At 33.2% G+C, this 25,334-nt stretch overlaps 1 protein-coding gene and 2 long non-coding RNA genes across 5 annotated transcripts in view; 2 read left to right on the top strand and 1 right to left on the bottom strand.

The window, feature by feature from the left end:
- Positions 1–25,334, bottom strand: part of LOC127716465 (protein furry homolog) — a 631,222-nt gene that overhangs the window by 242,652 nt on the left and 363,236 nt on the right. For both annotated transcript variants that reach the window (XM_052222678.1, XM_052222679.1), the window contains exons 40-42: positions 23,306–23,543; positions 17,232–17,443; positions 11,454–11,564 (exon numbers count right to left, since the gene is read on the bottom strand). In XM_052222678.1, coding sequence (XP_052078638.1) covers positions 11,454–11,564; positions 17,232–17,443; positions 23,306–23,543 — 561 coding nt within the window. The remainder of the gene's footprint in view (positions 1–11,453; positions 11,565–17,231; positions 17,444–23,305; positions 23,544–25,334) is intronic.
- LOC127716526 (uncharacterized) overlaps positions 1–25,334 on the top strand; it is a 331,247-nt gene that overhangs the window by 157,605 nt on the left and 148,308 nt on the right. The window lies entirely within an intron of this gene.
- LOC127716520 (uncharacterized) overlaps positions 1–25,334 on the top strand; it is a 157,635-nt gene that overhangs the window by 59,870 nt on the left and 72,431 nt on the right. The gene's annotated exons all lie outside the window — the stretch shown is intronic.

Here is a 25,334-nt window from a genome sequence, read left to right as displayed (position 1 = left end):
TCTATAAAACTTATCTGTAATTATCTTCAAAATGTCTAATAATGAACAGTAAATTTCTAACTTTATTTATACAGTCCTATATAGCTTATATACCTCAATGTGGTATTATTTATTTATGGTATGATACTAAACCCCTAACGGGAAGGATTGTGCCTGATATTCATATGATGAAGACATAATCTTTCAATCAGTTTAATTGAAGTCTGGAGCTGGCATGTCAGTTAACTGCTAGTAGTCTGTTGTTATTTATGTATTATTGTCATTTTGTTTATTTTCTTTGGTTACATCTTCTGACATCAGACTCGGACTTCTCTTGAACTGAATTTTAATGTGCGTATTGTTATGCGTTTACTTTTCTACATTGGCTAGAGGTATTGGGGGAGGGTTGAGATCTCATAAACATGTTTAACCCCACCGCATTTTTGCTCCTGTCCCAAGTCAGGAGCCTCTAGCCTTTGTTAGTCTTGTATTATTTTTAATTTTAGTTTCTTGTGTACAATTTGGAGTTTAGTATGGCGTTCATTATCACTGAACTAGTATATATATTTGTTTAGGGGCCAGCTGAAGGACGCCTTCGGGTGCGGGAATTTCTCGCTGCATTGAAGACCTGTTGGTGGCCTTCTGCTGTTGTCTGTTCTGTGGTCGGGTTGTTGTCTCTTTGACACATTCCCCATTTCCATTCTCAATTTTAATTTTATAATCATCAACACTTGGGAAAAAGAAAATTTTCAAATAAATCTATCAATCAAATCATAAGACATATACCAGATGCTCTGTTATCTATCAACAGATGAAAATTAGTCATGTTAGTGTAATCAAACTATATATATATAATTAACCATTTCTGTTCAAAGAGAAATAACTCAATCACATAATAGTACCATTTTTGATTATTAAAAAGGGCGATAACTCAACAATGAAAAAAGCTAAAATCGTGAAAATTGAACTTGACCTTCATTTAGTCACAGGAAACAACATATCTTAATTTGAAAAAAATTCATCAAAGCGTTTTCATGCTATTGAAGAGACACTGTTTGGCAGCCGCCCGTCCGCCCTCCGTACATCCACAAATCAATAACCTATATTTCCTTCGAAAATCGGGTTAAAAATTAATAAATTTTTAATAAATTCAAAGTCACTTGACCATTACCTAAGGGGCAGGGCCTTGAAATAGTCATCAAACTGATGTACTGACAGCAATCCAACAAAATATCATTAATCAGGTTTAAGGTAAATTCAACATTTTAAAATAAAATCTAAGAAAAATGGCAATTCTGGAGGGACATGCTTCCCTTCTATGTCTGGCCCATGCAATACTGTGGTATGGCACTTCCAAAAACAACATTAATCGCAGGAATAAAGCTACTGACCATATTTATGATTCAAATACACTTCAGAAACTACTGCTTCCAGTTGAATCTCCAGGTGAAGCCAAAAATTAATGAAAATTGGAAGAGTCTTGATTTTTGTTTTAATGGACTGCCTTACTCAGAATAATTTATATAACCTAAGCACTGATGTGGTTTGTGTGATCACACAGGTTCATTCTCTATGCAGACTACAATAACTTCAGTCAGCCTGGCTCTTGCAGGAGGATGCAGTCCCGATATTTGGACACCCCATTAGTCTGACACCCCAATATTCTGACACCCTAATAGTTTGACACACAATTAGTTCAACATTGGAATATATTCTAAAAAAGGTATTTTTTTGTTATACATGTATTAGAAAGCCAAATAAAAAATGTCATTCAATAATAAGATTGATTGATTGATTGATTGATATTTAACACCATTTTCAACACTATTGTGCTATTTCTTGGCGGTCAGTTTTTATTGGTGGAGGAAACCGGAGTCCCCGGAGAGAACCACTGACCTACGGTAGGAAAAATGACAATCTAGTCAATTAATCAATAATAAGAGGAGGACCCAATCTTTGTGGGAACAGGCGATGCAAGTTATCAACACAGGTTGGTGTATATGTGCTAAATCTGTTAGATGTGTACTGATTGATACTTTCGGCTGACATGTTTTATTTATTAGTTGTAATTGGCTTTGAAATAGCTTTCAGTAACTGTGAGTACTTTTATTTTGGTGCTTTGTGTCTATTGTTTTGATGTTAGTGGTTTTTGTTCTTTTTACCGATCTTTTGTTCTTCTTACCAATCTTTTGATTTAAGCCAATTGCAACTGATTTTTACAGTTTGTTCTTATGTTGTGCTGTCACACCACTATCCCCGGTGAGGGAGAGGGTTGAGCGCTCACACACATGTTTAAAGTTTAAACCCACCACATTCTTTATGTATAAAGATAAGAAGATGTGGCATGATTGACAAAGAGACAACTCCCTACTAGAGACCAAATGACATAGAACTTAAAAACTATAAGTCACCATACAGCCTCCTGACTTGGGACAGGCACATACAGAATGTGGCAGGGTTAAACATGTTTGCTGGCACCTAACCCTCCCCCTAACCTGGGACAGTGGTGTAACAGTACGACATAAGAACAAGCTATAAAAATCAGATTATGTGCCTGTCCCAAGTCAGGAGCCTGTAGTACAGTGGTTGTCATTCATGTCTGTCATATCTGTTTTTGTAAATTGTTTTGTTATAAACTAGGCTGTTAGTTTTCTCATTTGAATTGTTTCACATTCTTCATGTATCTGCCTTTTATAGCTGCCTATACAGTATGAGTTTTTTTCATTGTTGAAGGCTGTATAGACCTTATTTTGGTGCTTGATGTCTATTGATTTATGTTAGTTATTTTTGTCCCCTGTACCGAATTTTTGAGTTAAGCCAATTGCTACTGATTTTTATAGTTTGTTTTTATGATGTACTGTTAATCTTGTTTTGCTGATAATTTTTTTTGTATTCATTTTCTTTTTATGTTCTTTAGTTTTTGCCCCCAAAACTCATATAAAGAGTCTACTATTGATTTCTGCACATTTGACTAATTTGTAGATCATGTCTAACTCTTGCTGATCATTTTTGCTATTTACAGTGTCTTTCTATCTTTTATAGTTTCCATATAATTGGCAAAAACATAAAATATTGGTAAAAATCGTCATTAAAGAGCAGGAACTCCAATAAGGAGTCTACTGACAATATTGGCTATGTTGACTTATTTGTAGATCTAGTCTTGCTGATCATTTTTGCATATTTATGTTTCGATTCATCTATTATAGTTTTTCAGATATTAGGCAAAAACTCCTAAAATTGGTAAAAATTGTCATTATAGGGTAACAACTTCAATACAGGGTAGTCAGATGATTACAACAGTGCAAAACTTAATTGTAATTCTTGTCTTGCTGATCATTTTTGCTAATTCAAGTTTCTAACTATCTATTATAGTTTTTCAGATATATGGCAAAAACGCAATAGATTGATAAAAATCGCCATTAAAGGGCAATAACTTCAATAAGGAATCGTCTGATGATTTCAAACTTTGGACATACTTGTAGATCTTGCCTTTCTGATCATTTTTGCATTTCAAAGTTTCTCTTTATTTATTATAATTTTCAAGATAATAGGCAAAGATGGGAAAAAAAGGAAAATTCACCATTTAAGGGCAATAACTCCTATAAGAAGTTCTCTGACAGTTTGGATATAAATGAACAATAATTAGATCTCATCATTCTAAACATTACTGACAAGTCAGATTTCCTCTTTTCATAGCGGTTTTCAAGATACTAGACCAAACTTGCATTTAACCCCTATGTTCTATTTTTAGCTATGTCGGCCATGCTGGTTGGTAGGCTGGGTCATTGGACACAATTTTCAAACTAGAAACCCTAATGAAGATTGTGGCCAAGTTTAGTTTAATTTGGTCCAATAGTTTCAGAGAAGAAGATTTTTGTAAAAGTTACCGACGACAGACGATGATGATGACGACGGACTGCAGATGCTCAGTGATGAGAAAAGCTTGCTTGGCCCTTTGGGCCAGGTGAGCTTAAAAAGAACAAGAAGAATTCAGTGTTAAACAATATAGTTTCCCTCTCCAGAATAAGATATTAATGGCTTCTGTTTAGGTTTTCTCTGGCAACCTGTGCGATGTACTTAAGATTTGTGGTCAAGAACTCAAGTCCAGATTATTTCCCTATACAAACGCATCATTTGTGTCCTGTTTTTGTGCTTGTCTCAAATGAGCAAGAGGGCGTGTAGTGGGTTTAAACAAACAACTTTGGTATTTGCAACTTCTAGGTCAAGGAAACGACATTTAGAAGAAAAAGACTGGTCAACTTGGAGTGGAGATAATATAATAGAAAAACAAAGGATATGGGGTATTCATCCATGACACAAAATCAGTACATGCACAGCAAAGTCACAGAGAACCTTCAACACAGAGCAAAAGAAACTCTCACCTCACTGCAAGTTTAAGACGTCCCCTACCACCAGTTTGAGCAGAATTCTTTGCAAAATGATTCGGATAGACTTTGTAAGATGTATCACCACCAAATCAGGCCCAGTAAATAAAGAACATACTGGAAAGTAGTACATATTGAAAACAAAATAGTTCCTACGCATAGGTGTAAATATCAAACTATGTAGAATATATTTTAGTTATTGAGGTATCAAATGAAAGGTAAAGGATTGATGATCCTTGTAGAACACATATTGACTAATAATTTTGAATAATACAAACATGTATGAATGAATTCTAAAATTGAGGGCAAATATTGCCCGTTTCTCAGATATGAAGTACCTGGTTTAGTGTATCCAAAGTTCCAGTAACCAATACGGCCTGATGTATAAATAACGGTATATTGATCCCGCCCCCCATAAAATGTTTGGAAGTGAAAAATTTAACATGGATAGGAATGAGGACCAAGAATAGGTGGTGTGCGTTTAATCAAAATTTTAGTACACAAACTGGTTAAAATTTAGAGAATGATGAGGCACACATATTAAGAGAAGTTATCTCAAGAATAAATACACCATAACTTTAAAAATGCAGAAGATCATACATATAAATGTGCCTATAAATCGCAGAACGTTATAAAAATGCATAAAAAGTATTGTGTTTGTTAAATTTCTGTAGGCATACAATCTTTCATTTTATTCCTGTGTCATTACCCTAGTGTTCTTACAGAATTTCTTTCACAGTGTGTTTGCTTATGCTGTTCAACCTATTAAAATTTTGACCCATAATCGATTATTTGGTAAGCAGAAAGAACAGAACACTGATACATTATTATTTTGTTCATAAGAATTTGCTTTCTAATGAATATGCAATTGAAAAATCTAAATCACTGCTGTCAGAGACACTCCTAGTCATTCTTTAATGATTGATAGATTTTTGTTAAAGTCCAGTGGCAACAAAGTCCATTCTGACAGCAAATGTCATCCTTTTATATTGATTGATTGATTGTTGGTTGCTTAACGTCCAGTGGCAAATATTTCATGCATATTCAGGACGAGAACAAGTTTACAATAAATACAATAGGTAGGTTCTGTAATATATTAAGGGATTAAGGTCGGAGAAATTTAGACTGCCACGGGAAATGAGGGTATATTGGATAGGGACAGAAATTTAGCCTTGCAACAGGTCACCTACGGACCCCTCAAAGAGTTGTTGCAAGGGTTCTTAACGTGCAAAGAGCGTGGCACTATCTTTACACGAGGCATCGGATTTAACGTCCCCATTCTGACCGGACGTGGCTGCAAATTTGTACATCCCGCACAGCCAAACGGACGCCCCACTTTAGCACAGGTTTTACTGCCGGTCGGAGGAAGACCAATGGTGACCATACTTCTATTCCCCAGTCACCCTTGGGGGTTCCTTTTATATTGAGTTTCAACCTTAATAAAGTATTCATTAAAGAACCAAATATTATAGATTGTACAATTTTACTGTGGATATTTTGTCTTTCATTTTCAAGTATTCCATCTTTAAATTCAAGTTTAGTGTAGATAAATGGAAACCAACATGCTTGTTGAAATAAATTTCTTTTCATTGTAAATGAAATCTTTTCATTTTTTACCATTTCAGAGAGTTTTCTATTATATTAATGGAGTTTGTCTCTCGTGCTGTGTGGAGGCCGTAGAAAGTTTCTCTGTGTAAATTTGAGGGATATGTTTTTATGGTTTTTTAATGTTATGGCATATTTATTCATGAGATAACTTCTCTGATGTGTGCTACATCATTCTCAATTTAAGGACAGTTTGTGTAATAAAATTTTAATAAGACCCCTATTGCTTTCTTCATTTAATTTTTTACTTTCAAACATTTATGGAGGCCGGGGTCAATTTTCCTTTATTTACACATCAGACTGTACTGGTTACTGGAACTTTGGATACACCAAACTAGGTACTTCATATCTGAGAAACAGGCAATATATGCCCTCAATTTTAGAATTCATTTATACACTTTTGTTTTATTCAAAATTATCAGTCAAAAGGTGTTCTACAAGGATCACCAGTCTTTCACCTTTCATTTGACACCTAAATTACCAAAACATATTCTACATAGTTTGATATTTAATTAAATATGTACTACTTTCCAGTATGTTCTTTTTAACTGGGCCCGAGTTGGTGGTATCACATCTTACATAGTCTTGCCAAATTATTTGCCCTATACATACGTTATTTCCTGCCTAGATATCTAACATATATCTGGATGTGCCCCATGGTTGTCTAAATGGGGTTTTTTTTGGCACACTTCAGTGTGATTGTCAGTTAATATTACTCTATTACTTTGTTCTTCAATTCACAGTTGTGGCATGATTTTCAGTTTGCAAAGAATTCTGCTCAAACCAGTACTAGAGGCCGTGTTGAAGCCTTAACTGTGACTTCGAGATGAAGAACAGCAATAAAAGTGCTGTTCCCTTGCTTTTTGTGCTTTTTGCTGTGCATATACTGATTTTGTGTCATGGATTGATACCCCATATCCTTTCCTTTCTTTTCTATTATTGTGATCTAGACATTTTCTTTTACAATGAAAGACTGCTATTCAAATTCCCTTTTTTTGTGGAGTGTTTTTTTTTGTAAAAAGTAAAATAACAAAAATATCGAACTCCAAGGAAAATTCAAAACGGAAAGTCCCTTATCAAATGGCAAAATCAAAAGCTCAAACACATCAAACGAATGGAAAACAACTGTCATATTCCAGACTTGGTACAGGCATTTCCTTATGTAGAAAATGCTGGATTAAACCTGGTTTTATAGCTAGCTAAACCTCTCACTTGTATGACAGTCGCATAAAATTCCTTTATATTGACAACAATGTGTGAACAAAACAAACAGACATAATAGGTGAAAATGTCAAAATTACAGGTACAGCAGTAAACATTGTGTTATAATCTTAATCACTATAAAAACAAACAAATATGTCAACAAAGAAAAACAAAATGGCATATAGACAAAGCACATAAGCAAAAATGAAAGACAAGTATACAAAAAATGACCATAGCACAATTACACAATAACGGGATGTATAAGTACAGAGCCACGCCAAAAGGATATTACCAAAAAAGGACTAAACAGTAAAGGTTAATAATTTACAAAGACAAATAAAAGAACATTATAACACATAATTAGGATGATAAACAATGTCAGTACCTAGAATCTATACTTCAAGACCATCATGTATTATTTGTGAAGTTGATATGGAATATTTATCAACAAGGTCTTGTTATCTTCTGATGAACTTTTTCAGAACGTTCTTTGACATAACCCTGGTTCATCAACTTTCTGCTCAGACACTGGTGACGTTTTATAAAATCTGTGTAGCAGCTGCAAGCTCTTGAATACCGAATGAGTTGGGAAATGTATATCCCATATGCAATTGAAGTTAGTATATTGCTACTAAGCTGGGGGAAATTGATAATTTCAAAATTAAAATCGTCTGGTTTGTCATAGATTCTGGTACTGAGATGACCACTTATGTCAAATTCGAGGTGTAAGTCTAAAAATGAGGCGGAGGAAGCCATGTCTGTTGTTTCTTTAATTTCTAGTTCTGGAGGATATATTAAAGAAACACAATCAGAAAAGTTTGGATTGTTAATGGAAAGAACATCAACAATATATCTGAATGTGAATTTAAATGATCTGGCTTCTTTGATCTTCTTGTTTTTGACAAGTGTCTGAACTCAAATGAAAGGTCGGCAAGAGGAGGCGCACAGTTCATTCCCATAGGAATGCCGACAATTTGTTGAAAAAGTCTTCCTCCAAATTCAACAAATATTTTGTCAATAAGAAACTCCAGCATACTGATCACTTGCATGTTCCTCTGTGTAGCATGTTTTACCTTTTTGTTCACTATTAACAAAATATGCCGTATGGTATCCCAAAGTAATAAATTTATAGCGTATGCTACCATTTTTATATTCAAAAGTGGATTATTCCTTTTAGACAATTTTTCAATTTCACATGGGGAATGGTGGTATACAGGGTTGAAAAATCAAAAGTTTTGATAGAATTAATTGCAGAGAAAGATTGAGATTTAAAATTATCCAGAAGTTCTTTAGAGATTTTTTAGAATCCACATATGGTTAATACCACTACACGAGTAAAAGTTTCTCAGTATTTCTGAAGACCCTCTTTCACTGCGGAAAGAATTTTTGTCAATCTAATGGACAATTCCTTTGTAGAACATGCAGATGAGCAGGCAATGTACCGTTGTTTGTACGTCACAATTTGAATTAGTTAACGTTGTCGATTACCTAATATATATAGGATCATAACATATCTTGCATACCAGGTGGGAAGTGCTGTCTTTTCCATTTCTTTAAACTCAAAAGAGAGTGTAATCACTAGTTCAAATATCATGTCCATCGCCTCTATGAAGTAAATTTTTCAATTGCGACTTTAGCACTTATACACCAACCTATCTTAAATACATGCAACAACTGTTCCCACGAGTAATAATAATTATAATAATAATAATAAATTCTTTATTTAAAGAGGGTAAACTCAGTTAGTTACAATAAACTAATCTTCCCTGAGGCCCTCACATACAAATTACAATACATTGTTTTTTTTGTACAATCAAAAACAGATATTTACACATAGTTAATTTACAGTCAAGTAGTTCAATGTAATATCATTAACATGATAAGATATAAAGCTGTTCAAGATGTACATGTAGTCAAAAAAATCAAATAAAAATTTTAAAAAATATACAAATATAAAAAATATAACAAAAACTACTTCTTTTTTTTTTTTAAATATTTAGATATCAGACTGATGGAGTGTCAGACTATCAGGGTGTTGGACCAATGGGGTGTCAAACTAATGGGTTGTAGATCCAACAGGTTGTCAGATTAGCAGGTGACCCCCATGCAGACCAAGAAATAGGATGAACAATTATCAATATTTATGTTTTTTGTACCAGATGGCTAACTTTAGGACTGCAATAAAGTGATACTCCTATTCATCAGCAATCATATCACATTACCTTATATTTTATTCTAATTTAATTCTGGACAATACAATCATTTTGTATGAATATGCACATATGATCCAGAATACTCCTTGGGTATGAACAAATACTCCTTGGGTACAAATGATGCCCAATTTATTTTGCAGATATGGCAATTTCCATGAAATCCCTAAAAACATTTCAATAAACTGTTAACACAGAGATATGTCTCGCCTATTTGTACTTTTGATAATGCAAATGTTGAAATTAAAATAGCAATACTTTAACATGTAAGTTATGCAAATATTCAAAGTCAATGAACCATGACTGAAGGTACATGGCAAAACAATCTTCATGGAAATGAGATGTGCCAGTGCTAATACAACTGCATACCAAATACCATAGACTTATCATAAGTTGTTCCCTTTCAACAAACCTAAACACAAACATTGACTTGTAAACTATGTAAAAGTTTCAAAATCAATGAACCATGATGAGGGGGTGGGGTTATATAATCCATGGAAACGAGACTTGCAATTGCCAATACATTTGCATACCAAATATCATTGACTTAACATTAGCGGTTCATCTTAAACTGATCTAATCACAAACTAATACATGTAAACTAAGCAAAAGTTTCAAAGTCAATAGACCATGACTGAGGGGGCAGGACCAAATATTCTCCATGGAAATGAGATGTGCTAATGCTTATACAACTGCATACAAATTATCATTGACCTACCACTAACGGTTTTCCTTGAACTGACCTAATCACAAACTAATACATGAAAACAAAGCAAAAGTTTCAAAGTCAATAGACCATGAATGAGGGGGCGGGGCCAAATAATCTCCATGGAAATGAGATGTGCCAATGCTTATACAACTGCATACCAAATATCATTGACCTACCACTAGTGGTTCCCCATAAACTGACCTAATCACAAACTAATACTGTATAGCGGGTTATTTTAGCGGGTGTAAAATTTCGCGATTTAGGGGCAACAAAGTATACGAAAAAATTTGGCAGTTTTCATTTTGGCGGAATCTTAAATCCCAATTAAATATTTTGGCGGAATCTGAAATGGTTGCAGTTAAAAAGTTGTAAAAATTGACAAACACGTGTCTATTGTTATGGTTAAATGATTGTTTTACCTGCACGACGTCTCATTTATTGATTATATTTTGATACAGTTAATCAATAGAATACCGGTACTTAGATATTTGTCACAGGTGTACAAACTTCTTGTAAATGTTACGGTTGATTAGTTATGAAATTGACCTTTGATGTTCTAATTAGGTTATAAAGTTATTAATAGTAACTTGCAAAGCTTATATAATTTGACACTAATTAAAAAGGGTAAATACTTGACAGAGTACCTTACACTCTTATATTATTTAACACTAATTAACTAATTAACACTTGACAGCGATTTCATAAATTATATGTGAATAATGCCCTATGGCATTTGTGTTGTTTAAACTATCATTAACAGTTATTGACCCGTCGACCGGAAAACATAGATTGTTTACAAAACGCTTTAGCTATTAGAAAATACCAAATGTATGCATAAATTTTCGCGGAATTTATTTTCGCGATTTTCCTTCATCCGCCAAAATAAGCGAAAATAAACACCCCGCAAAAAAAATACATGCTATACGGTACATGTAAATGAAGCAAAGTTTCAAAGTCAATAGACCTTGACTGAGGGGGCGGGGCCAAATAATCTCCATGGTAATGAGATGTGCCAATGCTAATACAACTGCATACCAAATATCATTGACCTACCACTAGTGGTTCACCATGAACTAGACGTAATCACAAACTAATACATTGTTGACGCCGCCACCACCGGAAACAGCATACCTATGTCTCGCTTTTTGACTCCGTCAAGGCGAGACAATAAAAAATTAGCTGTTGAACTTATCATATATATATACTTAAGATTCTTTGAAAGATGCATCGAAATTCAGCCACTAGTTGAAGAGAAGTTATGAAAACAAAGTGTATAAAGAATTACAAACATACAAACAAAACAGCACAAGCACATTCATTGGAGGCATAAAAAGATATCTAGATAAAAAAACATCCACAAACCTTTAACAGTAACGTCTGAACACCAGGGAAGTTGTTCCACTTCAGCTGTTGCTCTATCTTTTCTAATCTTTCACGGCAATCTGGTCTCTCTGGTTGTAAATGTTTCAGTATCTTATAAAAATAAATAAAAACTTTACATGTAGCAATTATTAGTAAACTAGAAAACCTATAAGCTCCATGCAGCATACATGATTAATTCACTTCAACTTCCATATTGTCCAAAATTACTTAAATAAAATAAGGAGATATGGTAAGATTGCCAATGTGACAACTAATCAATAAATGAAGCTTATGTAAGCAACTAAAGGTCACCATAAGGCCTTCAACAATGAGTAACCCATACCATATAGTCATCCTTAAAACGCGACAACATAAATACTAAATGTGAAACAATTCAAATGAGAAAACCAATACAGGGCCGTAAATTATGTGGAGGCAGCTGCCTCCATTTGATGGCAAACCAAAGATTTATAACAATATCAAAAGCAAGAGAGAAAAAAACCACAAATAAAAAAAAATACATGTGGATTTGTGGAAGCTCATGTCCAATCTTAATAAAAGACAGTTGTTTTATTTTATAGAGCAAGTACCATAGCTAATAAGAATAAAATAATGATCAACAAACCTCTAACATCAGGACCTGGTTGTTCATCTCTTGGTTAAATTTTAACCAAGGGTTAAATATCATAACCTTTGTTTAAAATTTAACCCTAAGTTACTTTCTGTTGTTCATCCAGTGGTTAAATTTAGCCCTTTGTTAATCTTTTGTTAAATGATTCAGTTTTTACCTTGCTTCAGACCTCTGTTATAAATTTAACCAAGGAGCATTGTTATTGCACGATTGGAAAGGTCACTAAAAGTTTGGTTAAACATTTTCTTCGTTTTCATTGGCCATTAGAATCTAAAAACTGATTATTTAGTTTTACAGTCCTTCCCCCTTTTTGCATCGAGGTTTACTCTCATATTTGAATCTAATAGTAACAATCAAATCAACATCTTTTTATCCAGTTATATTGTATGTCAATAAACAAATTCATGCAGCAATATTTAACTATAATTTAGTTTTCTATAATGAAGTACCATTCAAGGATCAACACTTCTTTTCAAACAAAAGGTGCTCTCCTTCTGGTACGCATTGTTGATGTACTATTTAATGAATTTAGACTCTGAAAAGTGTATCTTTTTTGCAAGTAGTCATATTTATTGACCAAACAGTTTTTCTAGGACCCAAGCAAAGTGCTGATAATTCTTTATTTTGATAAAAAATAAACAAGCATTGAAAATTTAACCATGAGTTACTTAACCAAGGGTTAAAAAGAAGTTGAACAACAGAATTTTAACCCTTGGTTCCTCTGTTAAAAGATATAACGTGTTAAATTAACCAAGGGTTATATTTAACCAAGAGATGAACAACTGGGTCCTGAAATTCAACTATAGTAGAGCAAATGCAGCAGCTGAAACTGTAAAACTGCCATTTCAGGATAAACATTATTATCTAACTTGTTAATCACACATTCTAACATCTAAAATAAATTGCTTCGCCGAGCGCAGCTGGATACGACCGCAGAGGTCCAATCCTGAACAGTTGGGGTAAAAATGGACACAATATTCGCGCTTGATACAGGATGAATTTGGATTTTAATTCAATATTTGACATATAATAGGTTTCTGATACAGAATAACTGTAGTCAAAGAACTTAGAATTGGTTATATGATTTGAATTTATATTCAATTTTTTGCGTTTGTGCAATATACTATGCTGTTGCGAATTGACCTGCCCCCCCCTTTTTTTTCAAAAAAAAAAATAATAACTCAAGGCTCTCAAGAGCCTGTGTCACTCACCTGATTCTACTTTGGTTTTGGAAATCATGTTAAAATAGATTAAAATCATAACAGATACCCTTATAATGAGTAAGGCCAAATTTGGTTTAATATTGGCCCTGTAATTTAATAAAAAAAATCCTGGTGGCCATCTTGAACAGTGAATCAGCAACAAAGTAGCAACACTTCATCAGCACCTCATAAGAAACATTTATGCCATGTTTGGTTTCATTCCATTCAGTGCACCTCTAGAAGAAGCATTTGTATGTATTTCCAATAGAATCTTATGTTAAAGAAGTCCCCCTGCTGGCGGCCATCCTGGAAGAAGGATCAGCTTCAAAGTAACAACACTTAGTCAGCACCTCATAAGGAACATTCATGCCATGTTTGGTTTCATTCCATTCAGTGCACCTCTAGAAGAAGCATTTGTATGTATTTCCAATAGGGTCTTATGTTAAAGGAAGTCCCCCCGCTGGTGGTCATCGTGGAAGAAGGATCAGCTTCAAAGTAACAACACTTAGTCAACACCTCATAAGGAACATTCATGCCATGTTTGGTTTCAATCCATTCAGTGGTTCTCTAAAAGAAGACATTTGTATGTATTGTCCATAGGGTCCTTTGTTAAACACTGTCCCCAGCTGGTGGCCATCTTGGATGATGGATCGGCTTCAAAGTAACAACACTTGGTCAGCACCTCATAAGGAACATTCATGCCATGTTTGATTTCATTCCATTTAGTGGTTCTCTAGAAGAAGTTCAAAATGTAAAAAGTTAACGACGATAACGACGACGACGGACGACAGACGACGGACGCCAAGTGATTAGAAAAGCTCACTTGGCCCTATCGGGCCATGTGAGCCAAAAATTTGAAGGATTTTCTTTTTGATTTCTGAAATCTTGCGGAGAAAAAATTGTCCCCTCCCACCCCCCATCACCAATTTATTTTTACCCCCCACCACCAATTTTTTTTTGCGGTCGTATAAAAAAGAAATTTATGAGACAGCATCAAAGAACAACCACTAAAGTACAGACTCTTGACTTGGGATAGGCACATATAGGAGGCAGTGTTAAACATAATTTTGAGTGTTCGACCCTCCCCTCACCTGAAACAGTTATGTAATAGCACAACATAAGAACAAACTGTAAAAATCAGGTGGAAATGGCTTGTCTCATAAGATTGGCATGAAGCACAAAACCTTGTTTTGCAATAAAGTTCATTGACAGTTTTTATGAATTCAATGGGCTCCAATTGAAATCCCTTTAATAGCAGATATGTCACAGTACTGTTACATAACACTTCACTGCGATGATATTTTTACATTAAAAAAAGAAGAATCATCTACTGCAGAAATTCACCCCAGTAAACTGACTTTAAATGAATGTAATTTAAACAGTAAAATTTGATTTGGATATTTCTAAACTTAAATTTACAAGAGATTTAAAATCAAGAGGCTGTCAGAGTGACAGCAAACCAGATTTTCCTGCAGAGGTCAAACCCTGAACAGTTGAGCAAGTATGGGCACAACATTTAAGCTTAAAACAGCTCTGAATTTGGATTGTGATTGAATATTTGACACAGCATAGGTTTGTGACACAAAATGAATGTGGTCAAAGAACTGAAAAATTTGAAATTAGACATTTACCTATTATGGTCCAATATCCAAAATCTAAGTTCATTGTTAGAATCAGCTTATCAAAGAACCCCACGAATTCAATTTTTATGAAATCAAACAAAAGTTTAATTTAAGACCCTTTGGACCTCAATGTGGACCAATTTGATAAAGGAGCCCAAAATCCAAACTCTCTAAATACATGGTTAGATTCAGCATTTCAAAGAACCCCATAAATTCAATTTTTGTTGAAATCAAACAAAGTTTAATTTTGGACCCTGATTTGGACCAACTTGAAAACTGGGCCCAAAAATCCAAAATTTAAAAACAGGTTTAGATTCAGCATATGAAAGAACCCTATATATATTCGTTGAAATGAAACACAGTTTAATTTTGGACCCAGATTTACACCAAGTTGAAAACTGGGCCCAAAATTAAAAAAAATACATGTTTATTAATAGACAATATAAGCTTAGTTTTTAAAGGAGTTCACTTCATCAAAAAAAAAATATATATATAGCATTCAGAAAATTAGTTTATACAGAATAAAAAAAAACCTACCACAAAATTCTTCAAACAATTTATCAAAGAAGAGAAAAAAAAATCAAAAATATCATTTATCATTAATACAATGTCTTTTAAAAATCTATAAAACTTATCTGTAATTATCTTCAAAATGTCTAATAATGAAAAGTAAATTTCAAACTATATTTATACAGTCCTACAGAGCTTATCATCAACAGCACTTAGGAAACAGAAAATTTTAAAATAAATCTGTCACTCCAATTTTAATTGTGTGATTGATATTTACCACATGCTTTGTTATCTGGATAACAGGTGAAAATTATTTAAAAACACTTAGTGTAATCAAACTTTATATATATAATTAATAGTTCTCAATATTTTTTCTTTCATTTGTCACAAACTAATATAGATCTGCAACTTATCTATCAATGTCAACAACTTTATCTACACAATGTAATGTAATGAAATATATCCTTTAATAAAAATAGATTATTACCTAATGAAAATGATATTTGCAAATCTGGACCCCTAAACAGGATCAAGTTAAAATTAAACATTAACACACACACAACAAAAATAAAATACCACATAACAACTGTGACATCTACCTTCAAAACATGCATGACTTATAAAAAATAGTTATAAAGAAATTTTTGATAAATCCTGACTAAAATCAATTGAACAGATACAATCATAGATAGACTATCTATACTTATACTTATTAATTACACCATTTCTGTTCAAAGGGAAATAACTCAATCATATAATAAGTATCATTTTTGGCTATTGAAAGGTCTACAACTCTACAACGAGAAAAGCTAAAATCGTGAAAATTGAACTTGACTTTCATTTAGTCACAGAAAACAACATATCTAAATTTGAAAACATTTCGTCAAAGCGCTTTCATGTTAATGAACAGACACTGTTTACATTGTAAAGAGAAATAGTTTTACTTTGGATTTGATATTTAGATTTTATACTTTGTACCTTAATTATTATTATTTGGCATTGTTTACTAATTGATTGTTATCATCATTCATCAAAATTGTTATCGTTTATTAAATTATGAAAACCTTCCTTGCGTTTTAGCTATGCCTATCAGAACATTAAGTCTAGCGATAGACTGGCCCCCTGTCCCTTGGTTCAAGTACATACGAGTTAGCTCCCCCTTATCTAACAGTGCTCTGGACCTTGGTGACAGATACAATTCATAGGGTCATGACCCTTGAAAGCCAGATGAGACAGTTGATTGAATTGATCAACTCTCAAACAATTGTAATGACTGAATAAGATTGATACGGTCATGACCTTTGAAAACCAGATGAGAAAGTTGATTGAATTGATCAACTCTTAAACGATTACAACTTAATCAACTCTAAGAATAAAGGGTTGATTGAATAGATTAAGTGAATTGAATACATATGATAGTACTTTCCTACAATAATTGATTGATCCTACAGCAGCATACAATTGAATCCAATTGACTTAACAATAGATGATAAAAGTCTATCCAATCGATTGTCAAATACTGTATCAGTGTAGGAAAGTTGTCTCATTGGCATTCTTATCACATCTCCTTTTTTATATGAATGAAAGTAATGATTTTCCAAACCAGAAAAAGTTAACAACTGAACTACATATAAATGGATAACACAAATGCCTAATCTTTATTAAATAAATGTTTCAAAAAGAGATTTGGCTGACAATCAACTCTTTATCTTATTTGTTCTTCAATGATGTTAAGCAATCATCAATCAATCAATCCTTTATAATGAAAAAGCCTGAAAAAACTCCAAAGAGTTATTCCCCCTGGTTTACTTACCTTATCAAGCAGTCTTACAGCTAGAATAAATTCATATTCATAATCAGATTCCAACATGGAAACAGCTATCCAGAACATTTGTGATACAATAGTCAATTTATCCTCATTTCCAGACGGGTCCATATTTTTCAAAGACTGAGCACTCCTTGATCGTGTCATACTTGTACGTAATCTACTTTCTACATCTGTACTACTCCTTAATCTCAGATCATCTGAAAAACAGAATAAGCCCATATGAAAATAGGTTTTCTGGTACCAAGTGAGAAAACTGGAATCCTAAATAGAAATGTCAATATTTTTTCATGTTCTTTGATAAATTTGATTTAATTTTTTAACAGATACAAAATGATCTTGCAGCATATTATCGTTATTTTCTAAAATTTTGCTCTGATCTTTTTTTGTGATAATTTTTCATTATCCAACTTCTCAAGTGATATTTTGTCAGTCCTGTCGCCCTACTATGAGATGTAGCTGAGAAACATCCTCTCATTTGATAAACCATTGATAATCTATAGTAAAGATGCTTTACACAAGCTATATCTCAATTAAAGTACTGCTGTAGTGTTTATACAAATGATCCTTAAATCTGATGGCTTACAAAATTATAATAGAGATCTCACCTCACCTGTAGTTCCTATGTTCAGAGTCAAATATTTCATGCATGTTCAAGACGAAAAACAATTATTGTGGATTTATCTATTTTCATAGGCAAAAATTTTCTTGGAATCAGGAAAACAAGTGTACCCGTGAATATTCAATTTCATTGTCTTGCCAAAGTCTGCATACAAAGCTTATAGAAAATGTTTACTACATTGTCGATTGATCATTTAAATTCATCGGATCCTATATCCAGGAAATCTGTGAAAATTGGTATACCAGGAACAATCAGGAACCCAATGTCAGAGGACAAGTAAAATTATGTTGCTCACCTGCATCTATTTGCATTTTCAACAATGGTCACTGTCCAACATTAAAGACTAGAATATAATTCATGACTACAATCTCTTTTTAGAGATCTTCTATTGCTGATCATTGTGTTTTCAGTTTCTCTCCATCTACTGCAGTTTGTTTTGCCCAAAATACAATAAATAGGTGAAAATCGCCATTTACAGGCAATTACTTTTTAAGAAGTGGACTTTTTTGCTTTTATGCTTTGTTCACCTATTTGTAGATCTTGTCTTTCTGATATTGTTTATTGTTTACATTTTCTCTTCTGTTTTTTTTTTGCCCAACACATAAAAGGGTAAAAATAGTCGTTTAATGGCAATAAGGCCTATATTAAGAAGTTGAATGACAATTTGGGCTATGTTGATATATTTGCAGATCTAAGTAAACTGATCTTGTATTGCAGATAATTTTTGATGTCTACAATTTTTTTTTATCTACTACAGCTTTTCCAAATATGCTTAAGATGGGTGAAAATCATCATTAAATTGCAACTGACTATTTCTGCAATCTTAATAAATTTGTAGATCTTGTATTATTTATCGTTTTTTTCTGTTTACATTTTTTTGTCTACTATGCCAAAATGAAAGCAGATGTGAGAGTGCTTCAAAGCAATTACTGCCAGTGAATGTTTAGTGATTTATACTAGATTCAACCTTATATAAAAATATTACACCATGTCCAGTGGACAAGAGATTATATTGATCAAATAAAGAAAAGACTATTGATGATTGATTTTAACTACCTCAATATCATAAGGAGAAGTGACTTTGATACTGATAGGAAGAAGTGGTGAGACTTAAACAAAGTGCTTGTTCGTTCATTGCACTATAATGTTTGTTTTTTATCTTACCACTTGTATCCTATTTTCTTAATTCTTTTTGTATTGTTCAAATCCAATTTTATATCATGTCTCAGAATACCATATCAGTAACAGTTGTCTCAGTTTTTGCCCTAAATTAACATTTATATTTATATACAATTACATGTTTCCACTTGTCAGAAACTACCAAAAATAAACTGTTGACACAAAGATATGTCTCGCCTATCCTAATCTGATCTAATCCCGAATATGACTGCTATACCGAGAGTGAATTTACATTGCTATACGACGTGTTTTTGTTATGGTTTCGGTTTAATAATGTGTTATATCGTATCGTTTGTTGTCCAAATAATTATAAAATTGCCGTACAATACCATCATTGTCATATTCCCGAATATGACTATTATACTGAATGTGAATTTACATTGCTGTGCTGTGTGTCTCGGTGTTTTGTACATCCAACATTAATGGATTTATTTTGTTGTTTCTGTTATGGTTTAGGTTGGATAATCTGTTATGTCTTATCGTTTGTAGTCAAAATAATTATGAAAATGCCTTTCAATACCATTATTGTCATGAAAATTGTTTGGACCAATATTGTGAAAATAATTGTATAAAGTTCCAGATTGCATGTTAGTTACGTAAGCGCGTTACTGTTTTTGAAATCCTGTAGTGTTTTTTGTTGATGGAGAATATGTTCGTTGTTGTTCTGTGGTTTGTATGTTGTGTCGACTATAATATTATTTGTTTGTGCGTTTCTCTGTTATGAATGTTCTTACTTGTGTTTGTGCTGTATTTCTGTCACGTAGTGTTTTAGCGATATTTTTAAACATTGTCATAAAGCGGGAGGTTTGGCATGCCATGAAACCAGGTTCAACCCACCAATTTATCTTAGAATGTCCTGTACCAAGTCAGGAATATGGCAGTTGTTATCAAATAGTTCGTTTCTATGTGTGTTGGCATTTGTTTTTGTTGCACTTCGGTGTTCCTGTTGTTCCTTTGTTTTCCTCTTATAGTTGATGTGTTTCCCTCGATTTTGGTTTGTAACCCGGATTTGTTTTCTCTAAATCGATTTATGACTTTTGAACACCGGTATACTACTGTTGCCTTTATCTATCGGCATAAAATTCAGAAAAAGACAATCTGATGGACAGCAACATTGCTTATTAATTCAGTCATTGGACCATGATCTAGTGGGCAGGGCCTCAAAATAGTAGTCAAACTGATATGTACTGATAGTAATGCGACTTCATACAAAATATCATTGATCTATCACAAGTAGATCCTACCAAACTGGCTTAAGGTATAGAACCACTAATTCAGGCCCGGTCGGAAAGAACATACAAGAAAGTAGTACATATTTTAAACAAAATAGTTCCTACGCATAGCTGTATCTTTGTCAATAGTGGAAATATTTGGGTAGTTTTAGTATCAAATGAAAGCTTGGGGACTTGGGACCACTGTAGAACCCTTGTTGAAAGTTTTATTTGAATAATAAAGAAGTATATGAAATTTTTATAGGAGGGCTCATTTGGCCTGTTGTTCAGATCAGAAGTTCCTGTTTTTGTACTATCAAACTTCCGGGAACCAGTACGCTCTAATTTGCAATTAAAGGTATGTTGATTTTTTCAGCACAAGTCAGGATAAGGTACAGTTTTGACATGAAATAACTGCCACTTTATTTGAACTTAAGACAAAGAAGCCATTAATGCTTGAAATTGCAGAAATTAACATAGAAAGCAATGGGGCTATGAATTAGTGGTTTTATACCTTTTACTGACCGGCATGTGAAATTCTATTTTTAAAAATCATACCCTTTACAGTGAAAATTGGTCACATTTTTTGTCAGAAATCATGTTACATTATTTTTTTTATGTAACAATTATGTGAGTGTCAAATTACAACCCTCAAAATGCTACAATAAGGTATTTTAGCCTTTTTTGGTCATTTAGCATGCACACATTTAAGATTTTACCTGAAATTTTAATTTTTGGATTATCTAACACTGAAACCAATGAGACTTGTATATCATGACTAGTTTTCAGTATAAATATTGTTTTTGGTCAAATTATCTAGTGAGTGTTCATGTTTTATTGTGTTTCTTAGTGAATTATTTATTTCAAGGAAAATTGGTGTGTACTTATATAGGAATTCCAAAATCTCACTTGAAATGCATTTTATAACCATTTTAGCAAGTTGTCTAGCTTGGAGATACATAAATTGCTCTTGTTGATCCATGTTTATACATAAAAGTATGGTTTTTTACCAAAACACTCTCCTTTTCCAACATGTAGAAAAAAGGGGGGACAAAATTATCAATTATATTTTATGTTTGGACCACTGTATTTATATTCAAGGAAGAATCTCTGATAAAATTAGGACATATAGTTAAGAACACTGTTATTTGAGTAGATATTAACAAATCAGAACTGGTAAAAATTGAAAAAGTGTCATATCTGTCACTATTAGTATCCATATGTAGTTTTCTTTGTTTAACGCATATGCTACTACCAGTCCAATTTGAGCTTGAATTCAGTGATATAGTGTTTTGACAAAAGCTTGATGTGTTTTTCTATGCTAGAAATAGATCATAGAAGGAAATTAAGTCAAGCAGAAGTCAATATAACAAGTTTGGTGCTGTTATAGGTATAGAACCACTAATTCAGGCCCGGTCGGAAAGAACATACAAGAAAGTAGTACATATTTTAAACAAAATAGTTCCTACGCATAGCTGTATCTTTGTCAATAGTGGAAATATTTGGGTAGTTTTAGTATCAAATGAAAGCTTGGGGACTTGGGACCACTGTAGAACCCTTGTTGAAAGTTTTATTTGAATAATAAAGAAGTATATGAAATTTTTATAGGAGGGCTCATTTGGCCTGTTGTTCAGATCAGAAGTTCCTGTTTTTGTACTATCAAACTTCCGGGAACCAGTACGCTCTAATTTGCAATTAAAGGTATGTTGATTTTTTCAGCACAAGTCAGGATAAGGTACAGTTTTGACATGAAATAACTGCCACTTTATTTGAACTTAAGACAAAGAAGCCATTAATGCTTGAAATTGCAGAAATTAACATAGAAAGCAATGGGGCTATGAATTAGTGGTTTTATACCTTAAGCAGAAATCTTAACAGTTGTTGACGCAGAAGCCGTCACTGGAAAAGCAATCCCTATGTCTCAGGCGAGACAAAAATGTACCAACTAAATATCTAGTACTGTTGCATATCTACATATGAAAAATAACAACAAATCTAACTTTTAACTTGTTGTAAGCTAACACATTTCATAATATACATTTCTATTTTTGAACGAAAGTTTAAATCCTGAATTATAGACCAGTTAATTCTTCAAACTAATACCTTCAAACTAATTCTGTATTAGACCTGTTTTTCTGTATAAGATCTGCATTAATGACCAGTTCTCAATACACATTGAATGGTAATAAATGGAAATTTATAATGTACTTTAAGTCATTGGTCAATAATAAGTAATTCCCACATACAAAACATCTGAATTTGGAACAAGACCAATACCAGGGTTGACCTTCTTAGCTGCATGCTATTGATTTCAAACTATTGACAAACAGGAAGTTGTTGCACAGCAGATACACAAATTGTTAACACACTACAAGTCAACACTATGAAGCTCCAAACCAAATATAAAATAATTTGCTCTATAGAAGCCAAGAAAAATTTCATGAAAAATTTCCATGCACATTGAAAGTTTTAAAATTTCAAACTATCGACATACAGGAAGTATCTGCACAGCAGATGTTAAAATAGCTTACAGACAGGGACTCAATATTATCAAGCTGCACAGACCAATTTAAAATCATTCCCTTCATAAAAGCCATGAAAACTGACGAAAGTTTTCTACCCAAGGTCTATTGGATGGATGGAAAGACTGATGGACAGATTGACAGACAAATGTACAGATGGATTGAATGAATGACAGACAGAGAGATGGACAAAATGAAAGACGAAGTTGCACCGTTACTAGACCTACTTTTGCCATAGGAGGACACAGGTAAAAACATTTACTACAAATTTTATACTGCTTTGATAGTGTCAGGCATATGATGTACAATATTCCAAACTAGCCTTTAAATATTTTGACATACTCAGAAATGTCTTGATTTAAAAGTCGGGTAAATTTTGTCAAAAAAGTAGCAAACACCAATGCTAATAACACTGATTACCATAACTTTTTTTAATAGGGTCAGTTACTCAGTGTCAATATTTTCACTGTGAGATTTCAAGTTAATCACAAGGTTGATCAGGTCTAATAATTGTGAACTAATATTTACATGGTTTCATTCTATGGGCAGGACCAGTTACTGAGTAACTTGTACTTCGTGAATGTTGTTGAACGTCTTGTCTTGGTCCTAAGACTGACAACCTCTTGTTAGCAGATTCATTGCTTTGGTCCTTCAGAAGATTAGGTGTTGATTTGAAAATTTCTTTCATGATGTCAAATGACCTTATTTCAAGGTCAAGGTTATCAACTGCAGCTTCCAATGTCAACATAATTTCTGTAACATATCCCTGTGAAGAAAAAAAATCAAAACACCTTTTTGCACTGGCACTGTTGGTTGGAATACTTAACCTACCTGTAGCTTGAAAATACTAATTCTGTATACTTGTAAAAGTCTGGATCTTGGAATACTTTGAAAAATCATTTAAAATTGGAAAATAGTTCTAAAAAAGGCATATATTTCACACATCTTAGAAAGGTGGAAATACCTAATCACAATGAGTTTTTGAACCTTCAGTTTGGGCAACTCTAAATAAGAAATTGGACAAACACAATAGGTCTCCCTTATTTCAGTTTGGCTGACTTATTAAATATATATGATCTGAGCAAAGTTTCTAAACATTGTTTAGGGTTTTAAGGGAGACTTCATAATGGTATCATAGTATTAAACTTTCTCATAAAGTTATTTTCAAAATTTTAATGGGTAAATATAACTAGAGGCTCTAAAGAGCCTGTGTCGTTCACCTTGGTCTATGTAAAATTGAGAATGGAAATGGGGAATGTGTCAAAGAGACAACAACCCGACCAAAGAGCAGAAAACAGCCAGAGGCCACCAATGGGTCTTCAACACAGCGAGAAAATCCCGCACCCAGAGGCTGGGTTCAGCTGGCCCCTTAACAAAAATGTGTGCATATTCAATAAAGGACTCTCTCCAACATTGTAGACGAGAATAGAATTCATGACAACAATCTCTATTTTGTTGATCTTGTATTACTGATCTTTTAGTCTGTTAAGTTTCTCTCTATCTTCTTTAATTTTTGCTCAAAACACAAAAGAGGGTAAAAAAAATCCTCATTTAAGGGCAATCACTCCTATAAAGAGTGACAGTCTACTAACTATATCGGCAAAATTTGACTTGTTAGTAAATCTTGCCTTGCTGATAATTTTTGGGATTAAAAGTGTCTATTTATCCATTATAATTTTTATCATATAAGGCAAAACTAAAAAAAAATGGTAAAAATCATCATTAAAGGCCAATAACTCCAATAAGGAGTTGTCAGACGATTTCCTCCATATTGTCTTAATTGTAGATCTTGTCTTGCTGATCATTTTTGTTTATTTAAGTTTCTATCTATCTATTATAATTTACATATTTAAGATATAAGGCAAAAACTCAAAAAATTGGTAAAAATCATCATCAAAGGGCAATAAGTCTAATAAGGAGTTGACTGACGATTTCAACCATGTGTAGACTTATTTGTAGAACTTGTCTTACTGATCATTTGTGAAATTTAAAGTTTCTCTCTATCTATTATAGTTTTCAAGATAATAGGCAAAATTGAAAAAAAAATGGTAAAATTTGTCATTTAAGGGCAATAACTCATATTAGAAGTCGTCTGACAGTTTTGACGTATATGGTCAATTGGTAGAGCTCAACATTCTGAACATTTGTGCTCGTGTCAGATTTTCTCTATTTATAACGGTTTACAAAATAATAGACAAAACTTGCATTTTAACCCTATGTTCTATTTTTAGCCATGTCGGCCATCTTGGTTGGCAGGCGGGGTCATTGTACACTTTTGTTAAAACTAGATATCCCAATGATGATTGTGGCCAAGTTTGGTTAAATTTGGCCCAGTAGAAGATTTTTGTAAAAGTTAACAGACGACGACGGAGGACAAGTGATGAGAAAAGCTTACTTGGCCCATTCGGCCAGGTGAGCTAAAAATAGAAATTAACAAGTATAGGTCACCGTATTGTATAGAGTATTCAAGGGAAGGTGCTTTTCTGTAATGATTTCTTTGAAGAAGAGCAGCTGCTTACAAGGAAGCTATTAACTGAACCAAGGGTTTCAAATGGTA

This window comes from Mytilus californianus, unplaced genomic scaffold (genome assembly GCF_021869535.1).
Source record: "Mytilus californianus isolate M0D057914Y unplaced genomic scaffold, xbMytCali1.0.p SCAF_9, whole genome shotgun sequence".
Taxonomy (NCBI): domain Eukaryota; kingdom Metazoa; phylum Mollusca; class Bivalvia; order Mytilida; family Mytilidae; genus Mytilus; species Mytilus californianus.
This window is presented reverse-complemented; position numbering and strand designations above follow the sequence as displayed.